A 21,825-nucleotide genomic window follows, 5' to 3' on the forward strand; every position below is an offset into this window, starting at 1 on the left:
TTTATCAATTTCTTCCTGGATGCCTGTGGAAACACAGAAACATTTGGAATTTCCACAAAGCAAAGGACTGCTGTATAGGACGGTGACAGGGTAGCAAGGAGTTAAAAGGCAAAAGATGTGGTGTAAACCATATCAAACCCTTAGCTTTTCCTTGCAAATGTGCATTGGTTTTGCTCACCTTTTGGTAAACATCTTTATTGAAACCCAGAATATTGAATCTCTGAGATGAGGGGATCTGAATGTGGGCCAGGGTGTTTTGGTTGGAGTCTTCACGGTTTAAGTCTCTTTATTTCAGTTGTCCTTGCAAGTTGCCTCCTTGTCCTGTTCTGCTGTTTTGTCAGTCTTACTGCCTTTAATGCAAGTTACAGCTCAGCAGCATCTAATCCTTCCCCCTATGCTCCTGTATCTGGCCAAATAATCTATTTCATTTTTTAGAGAATGCCTGTGTTTCTTTCTTATTACTTTTTATTTAATTTGTTTTGTAATTTGTTGTTTTGTTTTCTAGATGCCTTCTGAAAGACCTTTTTAAAACTACAATCTCAGGGAGAATTTTGACGTTTTTTAATGTCCAGCCAGGCAATATTGCTTGCCTTTAAGTAAATTGATTTCAAAAGTAGTGGTTACTTATTCTTTAATCTCCTGGAACATACTTCATCATTTCAAACTGAGATGATAGTACATACTTTTAGTTTTTCAAAGCTAAGAGGAATCAGAAAATAGGTTTGAGGGAGGAGGTGCATAGACTGGGAAGTTCCTAGAACCCTGTTGTAATGGGATCAGCAAATGTTAACATGATGCACCAGACATAAAAGCTCGCAGACTGAGGATCTTGGCCTATAAGTGAACCCTCTCTGTTGGATTCTAGAGCCCATGGTGAAGCCCCTTTTAGGCAGCTTCAGCTTCTTAATTATAAACATAAAGCCTAAAACAGAAAAGTATTTTCTGGTAGTCCTTAGTTTCAGAAGATGTACAGAAATGCCCTTAATCATTTAGTGGTTCTTTGTGCCTTTTTAAAAGTTACTTTAATTGTTTGCTTGTTTGTTTTAATGTATTTTAATAAAACATCTTATCTTCTAAAAGAGCTGCAGGTTTCATAGGTGCTCAGTCTGATTTCTGCAGATAATAAGTGTATAGAGCAGACTGAAACTGTGCTTTCAAAATCGAGTTTGGTGTGGGTCAGTTCAAAGGCAGTTTGACAAAAGCAAGTCACAGAAGCTAATATACTTTTTCTGAAAACTTTGATGCAATTTCCTGTGACAAAAAAGTGCCCTCACTCAAAGCTCCAGGGAATGAAGGGCAGGAGATTTACTGTAAATATGAGACTTATTTATAACCCTTTCCCCTTGGGAAATAAACTTTAGAAAACGCTATGTCAGCATGTGTGTAGGAATGCACTACAGTCCCCAGTAGGTCAGCCAGCACTCTGACAGCTGCAGTTCATTTTCTGTTTCACAGGAATAAATGCAAGAGGAAGAGGGACCGAATGAATTGTTTAGTGGTACTTACATGATATTGCTGCTTTTGAGCTGATGCCTGTGTTTTTGTTTAAAAATACTCTGAAACTCAAGCAGGAATTTAGTGGAACTGGAGCATGAGAGTTGTGGAAAGAGGATGAGTCTTCAGTTAAGTGGAAAAGCTTCTATTCCAATAGACTAATGGCCCAGAGATTTTATTTTAGCAGACAATGCAAGTGTTCCTGAGACTGTGGTGGTAAATTAAGTTATTACGCAGCTGCTGTCATTCAGCTCATTCAAACACACAAAAACCTCTATGTTTCTTATTGGAGAGTGACTGCACTGAAGTTTCCTAACTGGGTGGGGAGCAGTGCTCTTCTGGATATCTTCGTCTATTCTGCCGATAGGTTTTGTTAGTTACCTATCTGATAGCTTCAGACTGTCCTCTGTTGTAATCTGCTGATATTAAGATTATGGTGAAGAAAAATGAGGCTGCCTACACAGAGTGCCTCTTTTTCAGACACAGCTGCCCTGACCAGGAGTGTTAGTGGTGCTTTGAGCACCAGTTTGTATTTACATTACCTCACTACCTGTTCAAAAAAACTTTTTTTTCCTTTTTTTTTTTTTTTCACTTTCTTTTACTGCTGCTTGGCCTTCTGGTTGACAGCCCTACTGTGCTGGATCATGGGGCTTGTCACTGCTTTCTTCAGCTCACTCAGCTCTGTTGCCTTTGGTGTTCATAGAATCAACCAGGTTGGAAGAGACCTCCAAGCTCATCCAGTCCAACCTAGCACCCAGCCCTATCTAATCAACTAGACCATGGCACTAAGTGCCTCATCCAGTCTTTTCTTGAACACCTCCAGGGACGGTGTCTCCACCACCTCCCTGGGCAGCCCATTCCTATGGCAAATCACTCTCTCCCTGAAGAACTTCCTAACATCCAGCCTGTACCTCCCCTGGCACAACTTGAGACTGTGTCCCCTTGTTCTCTTGCTCTGTATTAGCACTTCACAGCAGTCCCTTCCTGCATAGGGGTTCTTTTAGAAGTACTTCTACTTCTCCCTGCTGAACATGAAGTAAATGCAAATTTCCGTGTGCAGAGGCAAACACAGGTTTTTATAGCTGATGTTTATTGCAATGGCTTCCTCTCTGCTTCCCATGCTTTAAGGCAAAGTCCCAGTCCACTAAAGTGTGCCTACTAACAGCTGAAGTTACTGAAATACTTTTTCTTTTATCTTTTTTTTTTTTCTTGGATCAAGATGTTGCTAGTGGCTCAGTCTGAGTCTTCCTGAAACCACAGGCATTTCTTGTTGGTTTTGGTGGGACCACTGTGTCCACATGGAGTGCTGGTTTATTGTTTCCTTCAGGAAACAATTCATCCAACTGTATGTGTCTTAGCCTGCAATAGCTGCTTCCTGGTGTTCTTCTGAAGGTATGGGACAAAACTGTGAAGTCTTGTTACTTAGCTGCATGTCTTTTCTTCACTTCACCTTATTTAATTATTTTTCTTATAGTAATCTATAGCTTCATCTGTCTTCATGTAAAGACTTGTCCTGTTCTTGGTCACCACAGTTGTTTGTTGCTGATTTCTGCATTTCTAACAAAGGCTGAACCTCTGACCCAATTGATGTTAGTGAATAAATTCCTCCTGATTTACTTGAAGCCAGGCTTTAACCACTAGCAATCAAATGCAAAAGCTGCTCCGCTGCCGCTGGTTTTTATACTGTTTCAGTATTTGTTTCCACTCGTTTCTACTCCATTTCCCACCCTCCCCTTTTTTTTTTTTTTGCTTCTTTGTTGATTGCTGCTACGTTTTGAAGAGAGAGCTGATACGGTTTCCTATTGAAGAAGCTACTGTTGAATACAGAGCTAAAAAATACATGCCTAACAGAATGGGACTCATGATCTTGCTTTTCATGCCATTGGGGAAAGCTTTCCCCTTATTCTGTATGTGCATAGCATCTCTTTTTCTTAAAAAAAAAATAATCTTGAAATGGAGAAGTTGAGATGACCTTCCTAAGCAAATGTAGGATTGTATTTTCATCCTATTGGCATCCTGTGTTGTGCTGATTTTCTCTGAGAGTAGGAGAAGAGTCAACAATGTAGAGAAACTGAATCTGAGCACTCATCTTCCACCAAAAATGTTTCTTTAATTGATTTTCATTTGTGACCGCAACCTACTGTGATAGGCACAGAGAGAGACCAGTGATCAATATCAGTAACTGGATAGCATCAGCTGTCAGGCATGGCTTTATGTGGTGTTAACTAACTTGCAGATAGGTGCTGAATTCTTTATCCTTCCCCTCTATCAAGGATTCACTTAGTGAATAGTATGTAGAATCACAGAATGGTAGGGGTTGGAAAGGACCTCCAGAGTTCATCTAGTCCATCCCTTCTGCTGGAGCAGGTTTGCTTCGATCAGTTTGCACAGGAACACATCCAGCTGGGTTTTGAGTCTTCAGAGGAGACTCCACAACCTCTCCGAACAGCCTCTCCCAGTGCTGCATTGCCCTCAAAGAGGAAAGACTGATGGAGCGCATTACAATTTTGCTTCTATCCTTTACTTTCCCTGCAATTTTTTTACCTTCTCCTCTTGATGTCTATGATGTGTGGTGTAATTCCCCTGCTCCAGCTGTTTGATTGGCAGGTGTAACCAGAATCAGCAAGATTTTCTTCTGTGAGTGACAAGTCCTGACCAACCTGTGAATGAGACAGTGTGAGAGTACTGCTTGTAACAGCTGTCACCTGGATTTTCTGGATAATTAGCCAGGAACTCTGACCAGTCACTTCATAAGTCTGATAAGAAAATATGATATTCTTTAAGATTTTTTTTGTTCTGTGTCTTAGATGCAGTACCCTGTGTAAAAAATGCCAGCTCTTAGAAGAGTTCATCTAGGCTTCAGGCTTCCTGTGTCTGTTGGCAGACTGAGAAATTCTAAATAGCCAGTTGTTCAGATGGCTTTTTTTGATCTGTGAATGTTTAAAATAGTCCATTGCTTTGGCATCCTGACACAGGCAGTGTATCATGAGAATTCCAGCAGTTGCATTAAATGCAATTACTTCACGAAAGATAGAATGTTATTCCTCTTAATCTATTCATAATTGCTGACTTCCTCAGTGTTTATCTCTCTCTCTCTCACTCTCTACTGTTAAATGCATTAAATTGTTTGACAGTATTTTCACCCTGGCAGAGGTAAGCTTAATGCATGCTGCTTCCGTTATCGAGAAGAGTGTATATTTTTGGATAATGCCTTTTGTAGTTCACAAATTTATCCCCTGAGGGAAGGATTCATTTTTATGTGCTGCATCACATAATAGCATACATTCATTTTAGGCAGATTGTCTGGCAACAAGCAAGGTAAGAACATACATAAAACATTGTGGATGCCAAAGGTTGCAGTCTACTTTCTTTGTTAGGAATTGGGTGTGTGGCACATGAATGTAGTGTGTGTGCAAATGAATGTAATTTTAGTGAAGTGCACCAGGCTGGTTCTGGGCAAACATTTAAAAATGCTCTTCTCGGTGAAGTAGCCTCATATTAGCAAGAGGAAGGCCTTTTCTGTCATTTTCTAGCTCAAACGATAGAAGAGGGGAGATGGAGACCAGACCTCTATTTTGAAATGGCAGCTGGAGATGCAGGTTAGCTGTAACCAGGTGTGTGGAGCCTTTGGAAATAAAGCAAAGCACTTCATAACACCAGAAAAATAGTGTGTTGAAAGAAGTGGAGAATAAAGCCATGGAGAAAATGGCCTTTTTGAAAACAATATGCTCCTCATCTTATCCAGTATATGGCTGGACTCAAGAATGGATACATCCCACATACTCCTAAAATCACACTACCAAGGCTGAGCATACAGCAATACACAATAAGTAAGGACCATATCTGGGACATGTAGATACCTGCATGCCTGTCAGGTTTGCATAGTATGTCACATCCATGCAATTTCAAGGAGCAGACTGGAGACGAAGCACTTTGTACTTCTGGACAGACTTCAGTGCAGACATAGGAAAGAGATTCTTATTCCAACTTCAGCATTCTGATGTGTTAGTCTTGTTCTTTGAATTTCTCTGATTTGTATTTCTTGTTTGTGACCTGTTAGCCAAGAGGCCTGTTCTTTGAATTCCATGAAATCTGCCATTAAGGTAATCCTTTTGTTAGTATTTCTTTTCTGTTAAAAGCATAGGGTCTTCTTATTTTATTTCTGTTGCTGATGTTTTCAGCCACAGCTGCAAGTTCATCACCTGGAATAAAGCTTGCTAATTCCCCTATGTTTTACTTCCTGCCTTGGGATTTATTTTTGCTTTTGGGCTGTTTTTCTGACTTTGTATCCCTCTATGTAAAGTGACTTGATGTGAACATTAATGAACAAGTTAGCTGAGTGAGCCACAGTGAATTTGCTATAGATTTTCCAGTGTCACAGAAGATCTGAAATTCTTATGTTTGATTTCTGCACTTACTCATGAATGTCTGGTTACAGAGGATCAAGAAATGAAGATACTGAACTAAATAGACAGGGCAGATTGTTTGGATTCCTTTTTCAATTTTTATACCGGGCTGTCCAAGAAGGCAAAAAAAAAAAAATGGGTGGTGTAATTTTCATTGCTTCTCTCCGTTTTCAGGATCCAGAGCTAAATACTGAAGAAGAGCAGAGATGCTATTATTTGTCCTTTTGTTACAGGCTCTAGCTGTATGCAAAAGTCACTGGTGAACTTTGACTATATTTTATCATATTTTATGGATAAGAATTTGAAATGAGCAAGGTTTAAAAAGTTTTCTGTGCACTGGCTTTATAAACTGTGCTAAATATGGAAGACAGAGGTAAAAGGGAGGATGCCTCGAGGACAGGTGCCAGCTTGTAGATGTCTGGATTGACAAGGGAGAGTTGTCATGCAAGAGTAACCAAGGAATGGTGGCAGAAGGGAAAATGAAGTAGCAAGGTTAAAGATATAAGGAAGCAAGCAGATATGAGTTGAAGTAACTGCTGAAGAAATGAGGCAGCTCAAAGGGGAAGATAGAAAAAGAAACAAAAGTTGGAAGTGGGGATTCAGACAGTTGCAAGTGAGTAAATCCAGAGTTCAGAGAAATGTGCTGCTGTAAGAGTGGATAGCAATTTTTCTGGTTTTCAGCCACTTCCCTGTTTCTGCCTTCCTTCTTTTCCCTCCATAGAGCCAGTCTCTGATGGGGATCTCAGGGCTGCAGATGGCAGTGAATTGCTCAGGAGAAGGTTTTTTCCTATCTAGGTTGCTGGGTTGGTTTTTTTTGTTTGTTTGGTTGGTTTTTTTTATGCTTGACAGGTGGTTCTAGTTGAGCAAGATGATTTTGAAAGGCAAGATTCCATTATCCCATACAGAAAGACTGATCTGCTAAAGTAATGTGACACTTGCATTAAGTGGTGATAATTGTATAGTCCATGCGACAGATGTTCATTTGTCTTGACCTTTTATTCAAGTGCAAAGACTAATGCTTTTGCAAGAGGGAAGGAGAGCTTGTTTGGAGCTGTAATTACCAGATTAGTATGTGACTTACTATGCAATGGGAGCATAGTAGAAAAAAATCCCCAAAATGCTTTATCTGTTGGGCAGTGACAGCACCACAATAGAAATTTAGCCTTGCCATTTCCATGTCAGTGTTAATTTGCGAACAGTTGGTAAAAGATCGCAGATAATGTTCCAGTGATGGATATAGTGTGAAAAGTGAGGGGGGGTTTGTTTGCCTTTGAAACTAGTTTTCATCTAGTTAGTAGTTTTGTCCTTCAGTAATTGTCTGCCACTAAAATCTTACCTATTCCAGGACCACCTTCCATGGCTTTACAGCTCTTTTCTATCTTACTGACTTGAAAACACACAGCATCCTTAATGGAAATATCAGCAAGGGCTGGCTCTGGTTAATGGCTTCCACAGTGGTTTGGGTTTTTTTTCCTGAAGGATACATGTTTATTATTTTAATTGTAAAAGCAAATTAAACAGCACAGCTAGACTTCATTAAGAGTATTACTTAGAGGTGTGTCTGTTGCTGTTTAGTGATTAAAAAAAAATCACTTTTTATTCCTTTGCAGGAGCTTGCAGAAAGCACTGTATGTTCCTTCAGCAGAAGTGCTACTTGAGTGGTCATAGTTAGCTGGAAATTGCTGTCATGCAGTGAAGCTCCATTGCTTATCTGTGTTCAGCCCAACACATTTTAAAGTCTGTATGTATGTAAACTGTGAGGCTTGGAGCAGCTGTTTCAAAAGATGTCCCTGATTAGAAGGCAGGCTAAGACAGAGTCAGTTGGTGTCCAAGGGATGAAGCAGTTCTATCTGGGTGATGGGGTTACTTGGTAGTTGGCAGACCAACCAGACTTGAAAATTTCTTTCTTATTATCTGCAAGTCTATGTTGGATCTGTTAGTGGCTCTTGTGTCATTTCACTCTTGAAAATATGGCTGAGTTGGTGCTTCTCTTCCTTGTTAGTGTAGGTAGCTCTTTAGAGTACAGATTTTGGTCAACCTGGGCTAAGACTGTAGTGAATTTCCTGTTAGTTTTTGGATGTAAGTTTGATGTGGTAAAGGACCTGAGATGTGAAAGAGCATTTACCTGGCTAGGAGCCCTTCAGAAATATCACCAATACTTGAATGTGTGTGCATGCACTCTCTAACTCTTAATTTTCAAAGACTGTTTTTTTGTTTAAAAGTGATGGCTTTTTCCATAACAAAACAGTTTGCAGTCATCTGCTGACTGAAATCTCTGATAGGTATGTTTCCAACAACAGATCAATAAAGATAATTTGATCATCTGTCTCTTAGAGCCTTCTGGCACTCACCAGATAGAATAATTTCTGGGAGCAGAGGCAGAAAAGCTAGCTTCCATGGCATAGCTAATAGAACATTTGCTCTGCACCTTTTGCAGTGTTGTGCAAATATAAGTCTTGTCCTCCTGCCTGTTCATGCTTGCTGAATTTTAGCACATCCTTTTCAACACAGTTGTCTGTCTAAGTTCAATCATGCTTTCATGCAGGCATCTTTTTCAGCTAGGCAGCAGTATTTGGAGAGGGTTGACATGAAAAAAACCTGCACTCTGTTCAGTTTTGTCTTTAGGAATTTCACCCAGAAGTCTTTGGCATCTAGAGATGGATTTGAGACTATCATCTCTGTGTAGCTGTGTTGCTTCAAGCAGACTTCTTGGCCTTGGATCCCTCTCTTTACTATCAGTTTCCCTTGTTCCACATTAGACTTGCATTGTTTATCAGTCATCCATCCCTAGAAGGCCAAGCAGAGCCTGCAAACCCAACACCTCACAGACATACAATGCCCCAAGCTTTTCTGCTTGCTAGCTTTTGTTGGTCTCTTTGTCATAGCTTGAGAAGATGTCTCTTATACCTTTTTTCCCTCCTGCTGCCTTCTATAGCTTCAATGAACTTTTTTTCCTTTTCTGTTGCTATAGTTACACTGCCTTTGGTGAAATCAGCTGGGTCCTTCTTTTACGGTTGGAATCAATTCTTAGCTGTATTGGTTCTGGCAGTAGTCCCACCTGATGTTAATCTTCACATAAAGATCATTTCCGTATTTTTAGGGGTCTTTATGGGTTTGCCTTTGTTCCAGGAATACTGTTATATGTGTAACAAAAGCTCATATTCATCTTTAAAAGTCAAACTCAGCCTTCCAGCATGCAAATCTGTCATTTAATTCCATGGTAGTTTACCATAAACTGATCCTTGCTGAGTTTTAGTTTGGCCATTAGTCAATACTGATGGGGTTTATGTTCAGACTGCTAGATGCAGTGTTCTGAAATCCTTTGCATTTGCTTCCTCAGCTTTTTAAGTGCAATTTATATCTGTTAACTGAAGCAGTGCCCGGGACCATGTTTGGAGACAACCACTATTGTAAGAAAGGCACAGCCTGCTTTCGTAAGCACATGCTAAAGGTTTTTGCTTTGCTTTATCTCAACATAAAGCTTTTGAAGTTGCTATGGGGATGTGCATTAGGAACAGGTGTCTGGGAGTGCAGGGGTCTTGGAGTATAGGTGTAGCCTCTGGGTGTCCAGTCAGCTGGGGGTGGGCTGTAGTCATTGAAGGTCACTTGAATTGTAACAAACCACAGGTAGGAGGTTTGAAATAATTGTGCTATATCCAAGCTGATCTAGGAGTAGAAGCAGTTAACTATTTTGGGAGGGGGCTTTTATGCAGAGCTTCTGATCTTAAGCTTGTCTGATTCATCAGTACCAATGGGAACTGGAAGAGAGTGCTGTCACTTCAGGAATAAAGCTGAAGGAGTTTGCTTCTGAAAATCCCAGATGAAAATATGCAAATCTAGAAGTTCTTTTCTGACATGGAGTCCACAGGAAAAAAGTGGAAAATTCACCATTTTTTCAAAGGGTTTAAGCCACAAACAAATTTGTATCTCAACTTCATTATACTTGGAAGAACATAGGTACTGATCTGTAACCAAATGTTGTGACTTGCTGTGTTGGTAATGTTTGTTTAGGAAAAAAAAGTATTGCTGGGTTTTATTTGGAAGAGTTTTTGCAGAGCAATTTTTAGACTCTTCCCAGTGGAGCAATCATGTCTAGTTACACTCAGGGTAAACTGATGTTCAGAAACCGTGAACTTGTAAAAGATTAAGTATATTGGTAAAACCTACAGCTGTTTTTGGTAGGAGGGAAGATTGTCATACTTACCAGGGTCTGCATACTAAAGAATGAGTAACAGATGCAGTTGCCACTGATGTCAGTTTTGAAAATTGCAGCTTCTGCATTTCCATCTTGCATGATATTTTCAGCTTAATTCTGAGTTCTATGTTAAATAGGAAGCTCCTCGGCAATACTGCTTGCCTCCTGGAATGATATGCATGTGGTTATCCACAGTTATTTCCAGAGATCACTGTAATGCTTTTATTTTTCTTTAAGCAAGAGCTTTCATTTTTAGTGATTGGATGTTTGCCTTTGGAAGTAGATGAAGAATAGATGCCGTCTGAGAAAAGGGCTTTACAGTGTTCATAGAGGGGAAAAAAATTATTGTTCTAGTATTTCTCAGCTGGTGCTGCTCTTGGCTATGTGATTTTCTGCAAGGTAATATTTTGTTAAAGCAATTTAGTGATTATCATAGATCAGGCTGAAGTCAATGGAAGCAACATCACAGCTGTAAGACTTTGTCCATTCCATTTTAAAGCACCAGTTTTAAAATATCTTCATAACTGCAGTTTGTTACTGCAATGATCCTGTTCTTCCTCTTTCAGAATGAGAAGGCCTTGGGGCATTCTGTGAGCCGTTCCAGTAATATCTCAAAGGTATGTTCCTTCATATAACTTAGTCTTTGATAAACTTGGGGATACTGGAATTTCTTTAATTTCAAAACTGGAGTGATATACATGACAATGTGACTGACAAAAAATGCTTTGTATGCCAGACTGTCATGATAGTTACTCCTGAAACATTAGAAGTCTCTGTCTGTTGTTTCACAAACTCTCTTTACAGGTCAAATGAAGTAGAAGCTACAGTAGGTTTTCTCTTTCACTCTGTTAGCCTCCTTAGCTTAGTATGAACAAGATAGATGACAGGTGCCTGAGATCTTACCTTGGGGGGAAAAAAACAGTCCAAAAACGTCAGTCAAATATGTTGTTTTATCCCTTAAGATATCTGATGCAATGCTCTCTATAAGATGTCTATAGCCATGTATCCTGTTATGTGTATTGGATATGAGGTTAATAATTCTGTTGTCACTTCAGTACTTAATTATTCTTAGTGCCATGAAATGCAATGTTTTCAGGCAATCACTATGTAAGTATTTTTAGGTGTTTTGCTATTACAGGCTCTGATCTTATAAGGTAATCTTCAACTCATTCTAGTCACACTTCAGTGTAGCCATTGGACATGTCAGAAACACAATTGCTTTGCTATGTTATTAAGAAAAAGCTATTACAATACTTACCCTACTCCTCCTTCTGCATTATAAATAAGATTTTTAATTAGCTGGAAGCCTGACAATTTTTGATTGCACAAATAGGATTGCTTAAGCCTTCATGCAAGCAAGGCTGTGCTAGTAGACTAGTATTCTTCATGGGATGCATAATCCCCAGCTGTTTGTTGCCATAGTTGATGTTTCTGGTAATAGTGACTTTTAATGAGAGACTGAGTCATTATGGCTGTGACAATCTCAAAAGTCCCCTTTTTCTATTCTGGGTACTTCAGTATATAGGAAGCTATTCACGCCTGTCTCCAGCAGGGGAAACAGTGGCTGCACTTAATTTACTATTTATGTGGGCATGGACAACTTTCACTTTGGAGCAGAAAGACAAGATTACTGGGTGTCTTAAATAATGATCAGGGCAACTATCCAGTGCACAGCTATTGAACAAGCTGAAGGTGATGTTGTCATGGAGTGATGCAGCATTGTAGTTTGTGTTTGGCATCAGAAAATATGCATTCATAGAAAGGGGTTTGAAATAAATACCATGAGAGTATAATTTCTCATCTATGCTCTTCTGAAATGAGAGTGTGCCTGTTATTTCTATCTCTGGTTTGTTTTTTTGTTTGGTTTTTTTTTTTTTTTTTTTTTTTTTTGGGGGGGGGTATCCTTAATGGAATTTTTGGGTATTGTTAAGCAGAAATAGTATTTTTTGTCATTAAGTGTCATTGGACTTTTTCTGAAGTGTCTAAAATTCAGCACAACAAGCCTTTTGGCGACAGCAGTTTGGTACCCATAGAAAGCTGCACACTTCATTCTTAGTTCTTTGAGAACTGGTAGTGTGGCAGTGGAGTGGAAAGAACCTTGTGTTCTGGACAGGCTTTCCTTGAGAGTGCTTACAAGTGAGACATCAGTATTTGCATTCATATTGAAACACTGAAACATTCAACACGATTGTTGTGTGTTGCAAAAGCTGAAGGTCTCCGTGGGAGCAAGAGCTTTGCTAGTTCAGTGAGGAAGACTTTTTGGTTACAGTGTGAGCTTCCCAGAAGTACTGATGTTCTTGCTATTCCTCTGTCACCTACGTGTATAATCCATCCCATGCACCTACTCCACTTCTCAGAGAGCTTCTAACAAGGGAAAGAGATAGAAGTCCCATCTGTGGAATCAGCCCCTGACTTTCCTTAACACTGACTTGCACATCCAAGATGTTCAGTGCTAAGTTGAAGCAGTTTCTTTTGCAATCCACAGGTGGTTTAGCTGTTGCAAGCAATTTGTAGGACAAACAGGAAAGATTGTAGTAGAGGGGTGCTGCATGGAAGCTTAAGTACACAGAAAAGTTTTCACTAGTTCAGAGGATTAATCAGAAAGTGCCTTTTCTTTTTGTTTAGAATAGCGTAACAACCTGGCCACCAAGGAGGATTGAATACATGGAAATGAAAAAGTATGAAAATGCTCACCTGCCTCTATAGCCCTTTCTGAAATTCACAGAGCTCACTGATACCACATCATTTTAAGAGAAGCTACTTAATCAAAACTGCATTTAATCAATTAGGTACTGCATTCCCATATATGTTGATGTGTGTGCATACTTCCAGAAATAATTGTCATGTTTCCTGCAAGTTTCAGCTGTTATTTTTTCTGCCCAAATGTAGTTTACAGCATAATAATGTAGCAAATCTGCTGCAAATGCTTGGCACTGACACTTGATTCAAAGCCTTTCTGGTGCTGGTATGTCATTGTGAACTCGCTGTGATTATTGCTGTGTATCTTGCCACTGCTTTCACTTGCACTGTGCAATATGAGTGGGAAGGTTTGAGTCAGAACTAAGCCTCTAGCCAAGAGAGGATGTTGTGTCAGTCCTTGTGAACAGGGAATGCAACACCGTAGGGCTAAAAGTGATCAAGGAAGGATGCAGACAGATGGTGCCACTGAAAATGAGATTGGCATGCTAGTGGTAGTATGACCACTCCAGACCCCAAGTGTTGGGGCCAGATGGAGCCATCCCTTGAGAGAAAGGGGCAAAAAGGCAGTTGTCCAGGAGACAGATGCTAAAAGAACCGAAAGAGATTGTAGTACATGTGGCCAGGCCAGGAAAACACAATCACCTGAATACTTGGCTACGGATGGAAGCCAAAAGCAGCAGAAAAAGGAATAGGGAGTAAGGTGTAGGAGAATCATCATGTGGTGCCATTAGGTTTTGTGCAGTCTGTTGCATGCTGGAGGATGTGGCATTCTTCCAGGCCCTTCTTTGATTTCCTTTTTATTTTTCTTCTTTTTTTTTTTAAGTGTCCATATTTCAAACACGTATTTTCCATCTACTCCATGTGAAACATTTGCATTCTGTAATAATTTTTGTGTGTTTTGATTTTTTTTTTTTTTCAAAATGTGTTGAAAGCAGGTTGAATCGATTTAGTCATGGGACTTGGGCATGGCTCAGTTCCCAACTCACCCTGTTCAAGCACAGTGATGCCAATTGAAGCTCCCCCAGTGGGCACAGGGATATACAGGCACATCTCAACTGTTTACCCTAAGCCAGTATTTTTGCCAAGAAACCACTGTTCACTAGTAAGTGCTTTTGTCATACAAGCCATACAGACAAATAATAAAGCTTGATAGAAGCTTCAAAATTGACACTAAACAAATGCAGATAGTTACTAAGAACAGTTAAAAAAGGAATTTTTCACAGGAGTGGTAATTCATGCCCTCTGCTCTTAGATAAAGGAATTGTGCTTACCAGCAGACTAAGCTAGGTCACTAACAGCACTGACCTGGTAACAGTTATCCTCAAATTAGTGCTGTTGTTTAGCTTTAAAATGTTTGCTATATCCTGAAACTGATGATGTGATGTACAGAAATATCTTCAGGATATCTGTGTACTGTTCCTGACACCTGGTTGCTCTGAAAGGCTGATTTTAGTGTAGTGGGGAAGCACTCCATGGTTCTATTTTCATGGCCCTTGGGTCCAAGGGTGGACCTTGAAAATGCTAATACTGGGATCGCAGAAAAGAAATCAGAAGTGCAGCCCTAAAAAATGTAAATGTTTTGTCTTTTTTGAAGGCGTGTACAGTTTTATCTTTTGAGCAGAAACACACTGCAAAGCATTAAATTATGATTGGGCTGAATGTCAGCCAGTGCAGGCACAAAGTAGTAGCCTAAGCTTGCTATGAAATTTAAAACCCATTTAGGCTATTCATCAGCTTGGAACAGATTTAGAAAAGCATATGAATACACACGTCCACTGTTGCCTGAAGCTTTGCTGGATTCAGTGAGCATTTGCCCATAGAAAAGCAGTCCAGGTTTTTCAGTCACAGAGCTTAGCTGTCCTGTAGTCTGTCAGATGACCACGGCTTACTGAAAGGAAATGCTCAAAGGTGTTCTGTTCAGGTACGTGAGCCTGGGGGGAGGAAAGGGAAGGCGCTTTAAAAAATTAAGTAGTCCTACTGAGCAGAGAGGAAACGACAGGGAAAAATTCATAGTGTAAAGGTTAAGGTATGAGCTTTTCCCCTCCCACAAAAGTAACCTCATGCTGGCACAGTCATGTTTGTAAGGAGTGTGACAGTGTCTCCCCGTGCTGTGGTAAATCCCCTCTCCTAGGGATGGCTTCTTACTTCGTAAGGGTCTGAGGGCACTCTGTGAAGGAAGAATCTGCAGGAATTTCCTTTCCTCTTTTGTTCCCTCGGCTCATTCAAGGTATTTTGAGGAAGATTTTAAAGTCAAAAGCCTTTTTTTTTTTTTTTTTTTTTTTTAATCTCCCTGCAGAACCTGTGCAGTTGTTACTAGATTTAGTTAACATTAATCCTGTGCTACAGACAGGTTGAATTACACTTGGGGAGATTTTGAAAGGACAGATAGCTTTCTTTCTCTAGTGCCTTCAGCTCTGGCTTCTCTAGAGAAAGTTCTGCCACAATCTTCCTTTAGTTTTCTTTAGGAAGAAGGAGAGGAAGCTGACTTCAGCTTCACCCCTAGTTTCCTAGACATCATTTTAATTATAGTCATGAAGTATGGAGCAAAGTTCTTCAGCAGATGATTGCTGGTTCTTGTCAAACTGTTACCCAAATAATATGGTGGTGTTGATCACCCTGAATATTTTAGATGCCTCTTCCCCACATCTTCTTTTTTTTCCCCAGTATTTTAAACTACTCTCTGTTGTAATAATGCATCTCATCCCAGCTAAAGACACTTGATTTTATTGTACACTGGAAGTAAAAATGGCACAAGTCCTGTAGAGAGAATATTATCATGTTAGTATGTAGGAAAAGATTTCAAAACCTTCCTGTCAGCATGGTTTACCTGCCCTTCACAGCATCCAGTCTGTTTGTAGGTGGGCTATTCTGACTGGCTCAGGTGTCAGGTTAGAACACTTGGCATGGCTGGTTGGTCTCTCTGCACTGCTACATGGGTGTTCTAGTTCAGCTGGAGGCCTCCTTTGGCTTGTATGCACTGAAATAGCCACATCTGTTCCACAGATGAGCTTTGGAAACTTAACAGCTGCAGTGCACTTTAGCAAGAGGCATTAGCCAATGTGTACATGGGATACAGCACTTGCTGAAATATTAAAAGCACAAATGTATTGCTTCCCACTGGATAACAAATCACATCCTGGGCTGCTTCAAAAGATGTGCTGCCAGCAGACCCAGAGGGCTGATTCTACCACTTTACTCTGCTCTGGTGAGACTTCAGCTGGAGTACTGTGTCCAGGTCTGAAGCCCTCAATATAGGAAGGACATGGACCTGATGGAGCAGGTCCAGAGGAGTGCCACAAAAATGATCAAGTGATTGGAGCACCTCAAGGACAGGCTGAGGGAGCTGGGGATGTTCACCTTGGAGAAGAGGAGGCTCTGGGGAGACCTAATAGCAGCCTTTCAGTACCTGAAGGCAGACTACATGAAGGATGGAGAGAGACTGTTCACAAAGGCCTGTGGTAGTAGGACAAGGGGCAGTGGTTTCAAACTAGAGAAGAACAGATTTAGATTGCATGTTAGGAACAAGTTCTTTACTATGAGGGTGGTGGAACACTGGAACAGGTTGCCTGGGGAAGTACCTGAGGACCCATCCCTGGAGATATTCATTGTGAGGCTCAGTGGGCATCTGGGCAACCTGATCTAGTTGAGGATGTCCCTGCTGACTGGAAAGGGGCTGAACTAAGTGACCTTTGGAGGTCCCTTCCAGCCTGAACCATTCTGTGATTCTGTGGTAACTGAACCCAAGCAATTACATTTGTTCTGCACTGGCTCAATGAAAGTGATGGATCTGTCCCTTAGATTTGATTGAGATCTCTCCGCCTGCCCTCAGCCCAGGGTCAGGACTTCTCAGCACAGCAGGCAGAACCAAATTTTTGCCACTTTGGACAAGACAGGGCTGGGGCTGTGCCTGTCAAAACAAGGGAGATGAATGGGGCAAGTGTGGCACAAGCAAAGTCAGATTCTCTGGATGTCTTCATAGATGTCCTTTGCCATCTCAAGACTAGCCATATTAGCTATGGAGCACCTTGCAATGGCATTTAGTGCTTTTTTTCACAGGGTCTCCATTGCTGTCGTTTTCTTCCCTAGATCACTGTCTATAGCTAGATCATGGCAAAGGAATAGGTGTGAAATGGTTTGTCTTGGATTCAGTGATGTAGACTAAGGTGGGGAGCAGAGCCTGGGGCTTCACTGCCTCTGGAGATGTACCATGCAAGATAAATACCTGCCATGTCCCTGTCCAGCAGCAGACTTGCCATCTTAATACACATTTAAATGTGATCTGTGTAAGAGAGATAAAATGGCTCTTTGGCAATGAGCTCTTCCAAAACACAGGGCGCTCTGATTCTTCCTTTCCCTTCTGCCACATTCATTGTTGTGATGAGTCATTACCAGGAGAAATAAATCTGATTCAAGCAAAGCTCTCAGTCACCCATTGGAGCACTGTGATCTCAGTGCTGAAAAAGCATCACAGTGCAAGGGATTGATGGCGTGGTCTAGTGGTGGGTGTTAAAAGTAGTGGGCCTTGACCACTGGGTGTACTTAGGGCAAGACAACTCTGGGGCAGTGGTGGAGGATGTCTCCATTTATCCAGCACCCACTGTGATGAGCTCTGTTTCTTTAACCCCCAGTGGGTCTGGAGTAGTTGGAGCTGGCTCAATGAAGACTGCTGCTATGCTCCTGTTTTTCCTATGTCAAGTGGAGGTAGACAAAACTGCTGTGGTGGTCTAGTTGCACTTGAAATATCTTTTAGCATATTTCTTTTTGACAGCAGGTGTAGTTGCTTTCCTAATGTCTACCCTCCAGAGAACTGTAGGCTTCCAAGAATTGCTGCTCTCCAAGGCACTATGATTATCTAACCCCCAGTGCAGAAGGCTATGCTGTGACCCACCCTGAATTACATTAGATAGGAATGTCAATACACACAATTAACTAACTATTGACTTTTAGACCTGATCTATTTTAGCAACCATTTGGTCTGTACAGAGCACACAGTGATATTCCTGATATTCCTCCATGCAAAGGGCATGAAGGTCCATGGAGATTCAGCAAGCAATTTGGGGTTTAAAAAGGTCAAACTCGCACCATCAAGGGATGCATACCCATCATGTAATAAGTATGCAGAAACCTCCAATGACAAAAAGTCCTTTAAAACCTACTATTGTTGCCACCATCATAGGTAGCTAGTTCAACCAAAAATGTTGCTACTTTCAAGGTTGCTGCCAGGGCATCAAGGAGGGTGTGTGTGCCATAAGCTATGGAGTGGTGAAGGCTTTGATTGCTTGTTTTCCCAGCCTCTTCAGAGCTGAGCAGCATGAGAGCTCCAAGCTGGTTGGATCTACCTCTCTGTTACATTCACCCACCACGTTGCCTTTTCTCTGCTCTGTTCTGGCCCAAGACTGCCAGTGTGTCATCTTTTCTGTGGCACCCCACTGCCTGATAGCCTCTGTATCTGAGTCAGTAAACCCAGATGAGCTGTGTGGACTGACCAGTATCAGCTGCATGCAGCTCAATTTCTAATGCTGGCAGAAGTTGCCTCTTGGGCTTTTGGCAGCAGCTTGCATTTTACTACGCTCTTCTCATATCAGTGAGTTGTGATGTTGTTCCAGCAGCTGAAGTGACTTGCATTAAAAAAACTCAGTAAAAGAAGTGGTTAATTTTACCTCACCTCATTATCCTAATCTGATTGCAGATTTTACACACATGTAAATAATTTCATGAGGAAAAGTAGGGCAGACTGAAGGACCGGAGGCTTATTGAATCGTGGATTTTGATGGTAGCAACAGCTTACTGTAGCTTAAACCAAGGATGAGGTGTAAGTTTTTCCATGTTCTGTTTTTCTGGTGCCTTTCCAGGTGTGTTAACATCTACTCATATTTTGGCTGCATTTGCATTATGTGTGAAGATGGAGCAGAGAACCTTTTGTTTTAAAGCACAAAAATAAATATACCTCAGATGTGGGATTTTGCAAACTGTCCTAAACAGTGCTGACATCCTCAAACAGAATAGTAAACTTCAAATGCAAATGAAATTCCACCATTTCTTGGTTTATCTAGCCATTTGATTTCCCAAGTGGTGAGACTTTGACACAGTTTAGGTGCCAGGCAGTTGCATCAAGACACCAGTAATATGGCTTTGGAAGGGAAATTTTGGATCATTGTCTAGTCGCCTGCTGTAAGACTGTCATACTGCATATACCACTGTCTTTTCTTGCAAAGCTTCAGTGATAAAGTGAAGGAGTGAAGAGGTTAGATGCATTCTAAGCAGGTTACCCTCTGTGATTTGCTCATAACATAAAACCTGAGGCATATTTATTTATGATTTGTGACTTCAGTTCCAACAAGATATGCCTCTCTTTCCATGGCAGAGTGCAACATACTGTTTTACTGGTTCAATATTTTGTTGTGAAAAGACTGGTAAATATATATATATATATATATATATATATATATATATATATATATATAAAATTATGTTATTGGTATGGTTGTTATTGCTGCTATTGTTGTTGGGCTTGTTATTATTATTTAATAATTATTTGTCTTATTGTTTTTCATTTGCATAATTCTAGCAGCAGATTATAGTGTGCCAGGTGTTTAACTTGACAGTCTTTTTTTAAAGAGTAATTACTGGACAAGTGGTTTTGAGAAGGTAAAATTTCAAGTCAGAAGTGTACCTGAGGAGAAGCTAAGCATCAAATAGCAAATATTAAAGCAATATTAATATTTACCTCACTGTATGATCAGCATCCTCTATCACTAGCATGTGCAGGTGGTGTAAGATTTAAAGAACCGTCATTTTTAGGATAAAACCAGTAATTGGTCTTTACATTTTAGTTTGTTTTGTCACATTCATAGCAGTTCAGTTTGCTTTCTGGCCCAAGGTTTTTCTCTTTGTTTTGACTCTGTACATGTAGCTGGCTGGGTAGGATGGAAAATGAGTTAGAGTTATGCATCAAGAGGTGTGTGTGTGTGTTTGAGTCATGCCCTCTACTCTTGCAGACCCAGCAGTAAATGGATACCTTTTTTTTCAGGCTCAGTGCACCTGAGACATCCCAATGTCAGGCCAGATGCATTGCTCTCTGTAGCACTGTTGGCTAGAGAAACAAAATATTAAATGATGAGTCCTGTAAGATAGAAAATAATGGTTGTATTTGTATTTTGAAAGCAGCACGTGTATCCTGGTATACTCATCTTCTCTCACAGGGAAAAAGGAGTACATTGTGTGACAAAGAGTCTTCTTTTGCTATGAGACAGTAAAAGCCTGCAGTAGCCTCATTTAAATATACCATGGGGGCTTTTAATAAATTGTGCATAAACTGAAGAGTCATGAGACAGAGGTGGGTGCATATGTGTGTGTGTGTGTCTGTGTGTTGCACCGTGACCAGAGATCATGAAAGCAGTAATCACTGAGATAGCTCTGGTGTCTCAAGCTGGGCACAGCATTCTTTTGTGGCAATATACCTTTAACCACCTGAGGTCTCTCCTAGTCTGACTTTGTGCACTTTACTGGGCCGGGTCTGTGCTGGCTGTGCTGTTTTTCGTACAGCCTGGTGTGGCATGGACAGTTCTGTCGTTACATTGATTGCATTGCTCTTTCCTAGGTTTCAGGCTTTGCTTTGCAGATAAAAACATCTGTAAGCTTTGAGTTTTGAAATTAAAGCAGTGTTGTGGAGCAGTGAGTGGGTGGCACAGCATAACCAGCAGCTGTAGAACACGGAAGAACCAGTTTTAAAGATTCTCTATTATAGAGTTAGCAGTTCAGGTCTTCTCTAGGAAGAGTTGAGAATAATGATTCTGTTAGTGACCAACAGAATATAGTGGCAGAAGAGGCCTGTAGTAATAGCCCATGGATCCCTAACTCTGATGCAATGCTCATTCTTACCATATTTATTTTATAGGCTTGTCTATTAAGTGTTAAATATGCCAAGAGCTTAGCTTTATTGTTTTGAGTTGGCTATGCCAAATTCTTCTCTTAATTTGTTTCTGACTGTGCTCATGTTGGTCTTGATGTGACTGCTGCCATACCTCTTCTCCAAGTAGGTGGAAGACTTTGTTGGAGAAGGAGAAAGATGAAAAGCCTCACAAAGTACAAAGAATTCTTCAGGGAATGGTTTCTTTTGGCAGATGGTGCTCATGTGCATATGCTAGTATGGAAAATAAGTTCCTAAGTAGTGTTTAAGTTACTGAATTACTGATGGCTCTGGTTTGTGCCAGGGGTGGGGGGTGGGGAGACAGAGAGAGGAAAGGCAAACATCAAAACCAAGCCTCTAATCTCTTGTCAGAATTATAAGTGGAAGGATTAGCTAGGATGTAATAGCTACATTCTGACTAGTCTATACACACACCTCCATCGAATTATTCTAATTACTGTGGCATTACTCATTTCCTGAGCTATTGTTCTGTGTAGTGTCTGGCAGCTGGCAGGTTCCACTCCAGAGATAGCTGCATTTAACCTTGGGTGAAAATGTTTCTGTTCTGATTACTATTTTTCCAAGGACAAAATTGGTTGACCTCCCTTTCTAGTATTTGATGGTAAGGCTACTTTATCACAAGTAGCGCTTGAGTGCGTCATGTAGCGTGGTGTCTGACTCGATGTGCGCTGTTTAACCCTGAAGGTGATCACTGTGCTTACCAAGCTCTTTTGACTTGTGGCTCGCTTCTGTTTAATTTTGCTGCAGGCTGGAAGTCCAACCTCTGTCTCTGCCCCTCATAGCTTTTCTCGGACTTCTGTTACACCATCCAACCAGGACATCTGCAGGTAAAGTGTGGTGTTTGCATGGCTGTGGTGAGGTGCATGTCAGGTGCAAATTAAGAAAAAACAAAACTGAGCAAGCAGATGTACGGGGAAGTAAGCAATGTGGGGTTCCTCTATGAAGCATCCCGTCTGACTCAATTGCTATCTAACACTGCTTCGTTGAATCTCACTGACTGGCCCCACTGTGTTTGCCATTCCTAGACTAGCTGTAATTCTCATTTCTTCACTTTTAATTATACATGTTCTCTTTTGTAATTGTTTTTTACTTTCTGTGCT

General features: G+C 40.7%; 1 protein-coding gene across 5 annotated transcripts in view; it reads left to right on the forward strand.

Annotated features, from left to right (window-relative positions):
• The window catches only part of MARCHF8 (membrane associated ring-CH-type finger 8), a 96,485-nt gene that overhangs the window by 62,881 nt on the left and 11,779 nt on the right, over window positions 1-21,825 (forward strand). For all 5 annotated transcript variants that reach the window (XM_064144797.1, XM_064144801.1, XM_064144798.1 and 2 more), the window contains 2 exons: window positions 10,662-10,712; window positions 21,473-21,552. In XM_064144797.1, the coding sequence (XP_064000867.1) occupies window positions 10,662-10,712; window positions 21,473-21,552 (131 nt within the window). The remainder of the gene's footprint in view (window positions 1-10,661; window positions 10,713-21,472; window positions 21,553-21,825) is intronic.

Source organism: Pogoniulus pusillus, chromosome 6, assembly GCF_015220805.1.
Source record: "Pogoniulus pusillus isolate bPogPus1 chromosome 6, bPogPus1.pri, whole genome shotgun sequence".
Taxonomy (NCBI): Eukaryota; Metazoa; Chordata; class Aves; order Piciformes; family Lybiidae; genus Pogoniulus; species Pogoniulus pusillus.